This window comes from Salmo salar, chromosome 08 (genome assembly GCF_965601325.2).
Source record: "Salmo salar chromosome 08, fSalSal1, whole genome shotgun sequence".
NCBI lineage: Eukaryota > Metazoa > Chordata > Actinopteri > Salmoniformes > Salmonidae > Salmo > Salmo salar.
The window spans coordinates 43,441,189-43,447,500 of NC_138298.1; the positions used below are offsets into that span (position 1 = coordinate 43,441,189).

A 6,312-nucleotide genomic window follows, 5' to 3' on the forward strand; every position below is an offset into this window, starting at 1 on the left:
AGCCATGTTATTACCTAGTACCCCTGGACATCCAGTCAGTACTGGTACCCCGTTTATATAGCCATGTTATTACCTAGTACCCCTGGACATTGACTCAGTACTGGTACCCCGTTTATATAGCCATGTTATTACCTAGTACCCCTGGACATTGACTCAGTACTGGTACCCCGTTTATATAGCCATGTTATTACCTAGTACCCCTGGACATTGACTCAGTACTGGTACCCCGTTTATATAGCCATGTTATTACCTCATACCCCTGGACATTGATTCGGTACTGGTACCCCGTTTATATAGCCATGTTATTACCTAGTACCCCTGGACATTGACTCAGTACTGGTACCCCGTGTTTATAGCCATGTTATTACCTAGTACCCCTGGACATTGACTCAGTACTGGTACCCCGTTTATATAGCCATGTTATTACCTAGTACCCCTGGACATTGACTCAGTACTGGTACCCCGTGTTTATAGCCATGTTATTACCTAGTACCCCTGGACATTGACTCAGTACTGGTACCCCGTTTATATAGCCATGTTATTACCTAGTACCCCTGGACATTGACTCAGTACTGGTACCCCGTTTATATAGCCATGTTATTACCTAGTACCCCTGGACATCGACTCAGTACTGGTACCCCGTTTATATAGCCATGTTATTACCTAGTACCCCTGGACATTGACTCAGTACTGGTACCCCGTTTATATAGCCATGTTATTACCTAGTACCCCTGGACATCGACTCGGTACTGGTACCCCGTGTTTATAGCCATGTTATTACCTAGTACCCCTGGACATTGACTCAGTACTGGTACCCCGTTTATATAGCCATGTTATTACCTAGTACCCCTGGACATTGACTCAGTACTGGTACCCCGTGTTTATAGCCATGTTATTACCTAGTACCCCTGGACATTGACTCAGTACTGGTACCCCGTTTATATAGCCATGTTATTACCTAGTACCCCTGGACATCGACTCAGTACTGGTACCCCGTGTTTATAGCCATGTTATTACCTAGTACCCCTGGACATTGACTCAGTACTGGTACCCCGTGTTTATAGCCATGTTATTACCTAGTACCCCTGGACATTGACTCAGTACTGGTACCCCGTTTATATAGCCATGTTATTACCTAGTACCCCTGGACATTGACTCAGTACTGGTACCCCGTGTTTATAGCCAAGTTATTACCTAGTACCCCTGGACATTGACTCAGTACTGGTACCCCGTTTATATAGCCATGTTATTACCTAGTACCCCTGGACATTGACTCAGTACTGGTACCCCGTTTATATAGCCATGTTATTACCTAGTACCCCTGGACATCGACTCAGTACTGGTACCCCGTTTATATAGCCATGTTATTACCTAGTACCCCTGGATATCCAGTCAGTACTGGTACCCCGTTTATATAGCCATGTTATTACCTAGTACCCCTGGACATTGACTCAGTACTGGTACCCCGTTTATATAGCCATGTTATTACCTAGTACCCCTGGACATTGACTCAGTACTGGTACCCCGTGTTTATAGCCATGTTATTACCTAGTACCCCTGGACATTGACTCAGTACTGGTACCCCGTTTATATAGCCAAGTTATTACCTAGTACCCCTGGACATTGACTCAGTACTGGTACCCCGTGTTTATAGCCATGTTATTACCTAGTACCCCTGGACATTGACTCAGTACTGGTACCCCGTTTATATAGCCAAGTTATTACCTAGTACCCCTGGACATCGACTCAGTACTGGTACCCCGTGTTTATAGCCATGTTATTACCTAGTACCCCTGGACATTGACTCAGTACTGGTACCCCGTTTATATAGCCATGTTATTACCTAGTACCCCTGGACATTGACTCAGTACTGGTACCCCGTGTTTATAGCCATGTTATTACCTAGTACCCCTGGACATTGACTCAGTACTGGTACCCCGTGTTTATAGCCATGTTATTACCTAGTACCCCTGGACATTGACTCAGTACTGGTACCCCGTTTATATAGCCATGTTATTACCTAGTACCCCTGGACATCGACTCAGTACTGGTACCCCGTTTATATAGCCATGTTATTACCTAGTACCCCTGGACATCGACTCAGTACTGGTACCCCGTTTATATAGCCAAGTTATTACCTAGTACCCCTGGACATTGACTCAGTACTGGTACCCCGTGTTTATATAGCCATGTTATTACCTAGTACCCCTGGACATTGACTCAGTACTGGTACCCCGTTTATATAGCCATGTTATTACCTAGTACCCCTGGACATTGACTCAGTACTGGTACCCCGTGTTTATAGCCAAGTTATTACCTAGTACCCCTGGACATTGACTCAGTACTGGTACCCCGTTTATATAGCCATGTTATTACCTAGTACCCCTGGACATCGACTCAGTACTGGTACCCCGTTTATATAGCCATGTTATTACCTAGTACCCCTGGACATTGACTCAGTACTGGTACCCCGTTTATATAGCCATGTTATTACCTAGTACCCCTGGACATCCAGTCAGTACTGGTACCCCGTTTATATAGCCATGTTATTACCTAGTACCCCTGGACATTGACTCAGTACTGGTACCCCGTTTATATAGCCATGTTATTACCTAGTACCCCTGGACATTGACTCAGTACTGGTACCCCGTGTTTATAGCCATGTTATTACCTAGTACCCCTGGACATTGACTCAGTACTGGTACCCCGTTTATATAGCCATGTTATTACCTAGTACCCCTGGACATCGACTCAGTACTGGTACCCCGTTTATATAGCCATGTTATTACCTAGTACCCCTGGACATCGACTCAGTACTGGTACCCCGTTTATATAGCCAAGTTATTACCTAGTACCCCTGGACATTGACTCAGTACTGGTACCCCGTGTTTATATAGCCATGTTATTACCTAGTACCCCTGGACATTGACTCAGTACTGGTACCCCGTTTATATAGCCATGTTATTACCTAGTACCCCTGGATATCCAGTCAGTACTGGTACCCCGTTTATATAGCCATGTTATTACCTAGTACCCCTGGACATTGACTCAGTACTGGTACCCCGTTTATATAGCCATGTTATTACCTAGTACCCCTGGATATCCAGTCAGTACTGGTACCCCGTTTATATAGCCATGTTATTACCTAGTACCCCTGGACATTGACTCAGTACTGGTACCCCGTTTATATAGCCATGTTATTACCTAGTACCCCTGGACATTGACTCAGTACTGGTACCCCGTTTATATAGCCAAGTTATCCTTACTCATTGTGTATTATAACTTGTAGTATTATTTTTCTATTTTATTTCTCTGCATTGTTGTCAACATATCAACATTTTGAGACTGTTTCTCACTTATATTAATTTGTATTACAAGTGTAACTAATTATTAAATCAAATGTTATTTTTCATCATGCTTGGTAAAAACAACAGGTGTACACTAAGTAAGCATTTCACTGTTATTCTACACCTGTTGTATTTCATTTACAATACTTGTCTAAAACATGTTTTCACTTTGTCATTATTAAGGGGGTAATGTGTGTGTGTGTGTGTGTGTGTGTGTGTATATGGGTGAGATAAAATAAAACATCTATGTAAATCAAATTTTGAAGTGAGGCTGTAAAACAACAAAAGGTGTAAAAAGTCAACAGGTACGGGTGTTTTGTGAAGACCCGGTGAAGACCCGGTATGTAATTGTCAGTGAAACCCGGAATTTGACGGACAGCTGCTGGTCAAAACAAGACGCTCCAGAGCGGCGCGTCATTGGCTCCAGATTTGGCTCCAGAGCGGCGCTCATTGGCTGTTGCTATGACACCGCTTCGGTCGATGGGGACGCTGAGGAGTGAAGCATTCTGGGATATTGACACAAATTGCAGCGATGTTTTGGTGAAGATTACTTCAAGACTAAACACACAAATAAAAAATGAAGGTATTGTGTTTAGAAACAACACGGGTATAGTTATATAATATCTGTATATACTTACTTAAACCGGGTATTGCCATTAGATACGCTTTTTGTTTTGGTTGTGCGCTCCCTGAACCCAAATGTAGCTAACGTTAGCTGGCTAGCTGACTAACTAACGTTACCAGTAACGCTACTTCTTGGCTAGCTAGCTAACGTTACCAGTAAGGCTACCTCTTGGCTAGCTAACTAACGTTACCAGTAAGGCTACGTCTTGGCTAGCTAACTAACGTTACCAGTAAGGCTACTTCTTGGCTAACTAACTAACGTTACCAGTAAGGCTACTTCTTGGCTAGCTAACTAACGTTACCAGTAAGGCTACGTCTTGGCTAGCTAACTAACGTTACCAGTAAGGCTACTTCTTGGCTAGCTAGCTAACGTTACCAGTAAGGCTACCTCTTGGCTAGCTAACTAACGTTACCAGTAAGGCTACTTCTTGGCTAGCTAACTAACGTTACCAGTAAGGCTACTTCTTGGCTAGCTAACTAACGTTACCAGTAAGGCTACTTCTTGACTAGCTAACTAATCATTTGCACCAAGTCAAACCACCTGTTACACACTAGCTCCCTTTATTGGGACATGGATAACGGTAGCAGACTTGAGTGGTGAAATACAGCGATAAGAGGGAGATACCGGTACGGTGGAGTCGGGATTCGTACCCAGGCTGAGGGTGGTTATATGTTCTGTTGACAAGGGGTTCACGAACTCTATCCTCCCATGCACATTTTGGGTTTGTACTACACAGTCAAGTAACCAGTTCATTATCAAGCAACCAGTTCATTATCAAGCAACCAGTTTGTTATCAAGCAACCAGTTCATTATCATGCAACCAGTTCATTATCAAGCAACCAGTTCATTATCAAGCAACCAGTTCGTTATCAAGCAACCAGTTCGTTATCAAGCAACCAGTTCGTTATCAAGCAACCAGTTCATTATCAAGCTTAGATTTTGTTTTTGAACAAGCTGTGTTGAACAAGGGCAAAAACCAAAACGGTCACCCAGGATGGTCCCCAGGACCGACTTTGGGAAACCCTGCTGTGGTCTGCGGCGTTAAAGGGGCAATCTGTAGTTCTAACGTTACATCCATTTTGGATTTATAAATTCATGATATGTACTCATTCATTCATGAAGAATATAACTTATAAATGCCTCATGAACTTAGTTCAACTGTCGTCCTCCATCAGAACCCAGAATATAAGCTTGTTTTACCCTAATGTTTGGAAACAAACACTGTAGCCTCAAAACATGTTGATATCATGGATGGTCAGTCCTTGCTGCCAAAGCTCTGTCTATGAATTTGAGAGTGATTACATTTCTCCAGCCCCTATCCTGCAGCTTTTTACTGAAACAGGCTCCGCTAGACCACATTCTTATTTCTCTCTCTCTCTCCCCCTCTCTGTCTCTCTCTCTTTCTCCCTGTCTCTCTCTGTCTCTCTCTCCCTGTCCCTGTCTCTCTCTCTGTCTATCTCTCTCTCCCTGTCTCTCTACCTGTCCCTGTCCCTGTCTCTCTCTGTCTCTCTCTCTCTCTCTGTCTCTCTCTCTCTCTCTCTGTCTCTCCCTCTAGCGAGTTTTCACCCTCACAGACAGAGCCTGGTTGGGGTCCTGTCTCCAGTACAAATGGCAGAAGACACTGGGGAATTACATCGCTGTCGCAGGGTGAGTTGTTGCTTCGTTTGTTGGTATTGTTTTGTAAAGTTGCAAGTCTTAAACATACATGTTATTATGGTGTGATGTAAAGCTCTGGTCCAGAGCTATGTGTTATATATTAATATAATACCAGCCTGTATTCACCCTGGACCAGAGCTATGTGTTATATATTAATATAATACCAGTCTGTATTCACCCTGGACCAGAGCTATGTGTTATATATTAATATAATACCAGTCTGTATTCACCCTGGACCAGAGCTATGTGTTATATATATTAATATAATACCAGTCTGTATTCACCCTGGACCAGAGCTATGTGTTATATATATTAATATAATACCAGTCTGTATTCACCCTGGACCAGAGCTATGTGTTATATATATTAATATAATACCAGTCTGTATTCACCCTGGACCAGAGCTATGTGTTATATATTAATATAATACCAGTCTGTATTCACCCTGGACCAGAGCTATGTGTTATATATATTAATATAATACCAGTCTGTATTCACCCTGGACCAGAGCTATGTGTTATATATATTAATATAATACCAGTCTGTATTCACCCTGGACCAGAGCTATGTGTTATATATTAATATAATACCAGTCTGTATTCACCCTGGACCAGAGCTATGTGTTATATATATTAATATAATACCAGTCTGTATTCACCCTGGACCAGAGCTATGTGTTATATA

At 42.7% G+C, this 6,312-nt stretch overlaps 1 protein-coding gene across 1 annotated transcript in view; it reads left to right on the forward strand.

Annotated features, from left to right (window-relative positions):
* Positions 1 to 3,810: 3,810 nt before the first annotated feature.
* Positions 3,811 to 6,312, forward strand: part of LOC106593292 (WD repeat-containing protein 19) — a 67,438-nt gene continuing 64,936 nt past the window's right edge. The window contains exons 1-2 of the mRNA XM_082978705.1: positions 3,811 to 3,930; positions 5,528 to 5,619. Coding sequence (XP_082834831.1) covers positions 3,925 to 3,930; positions 5,528 to 5,619 — 98 coding nt within the window. The 5' untranslated portion in view covers positions 3,811 to 3,924. The remainder of the gene's footprint in view (positions 3,931 to 5,527; positions 5,620 to 6,312) is intronic.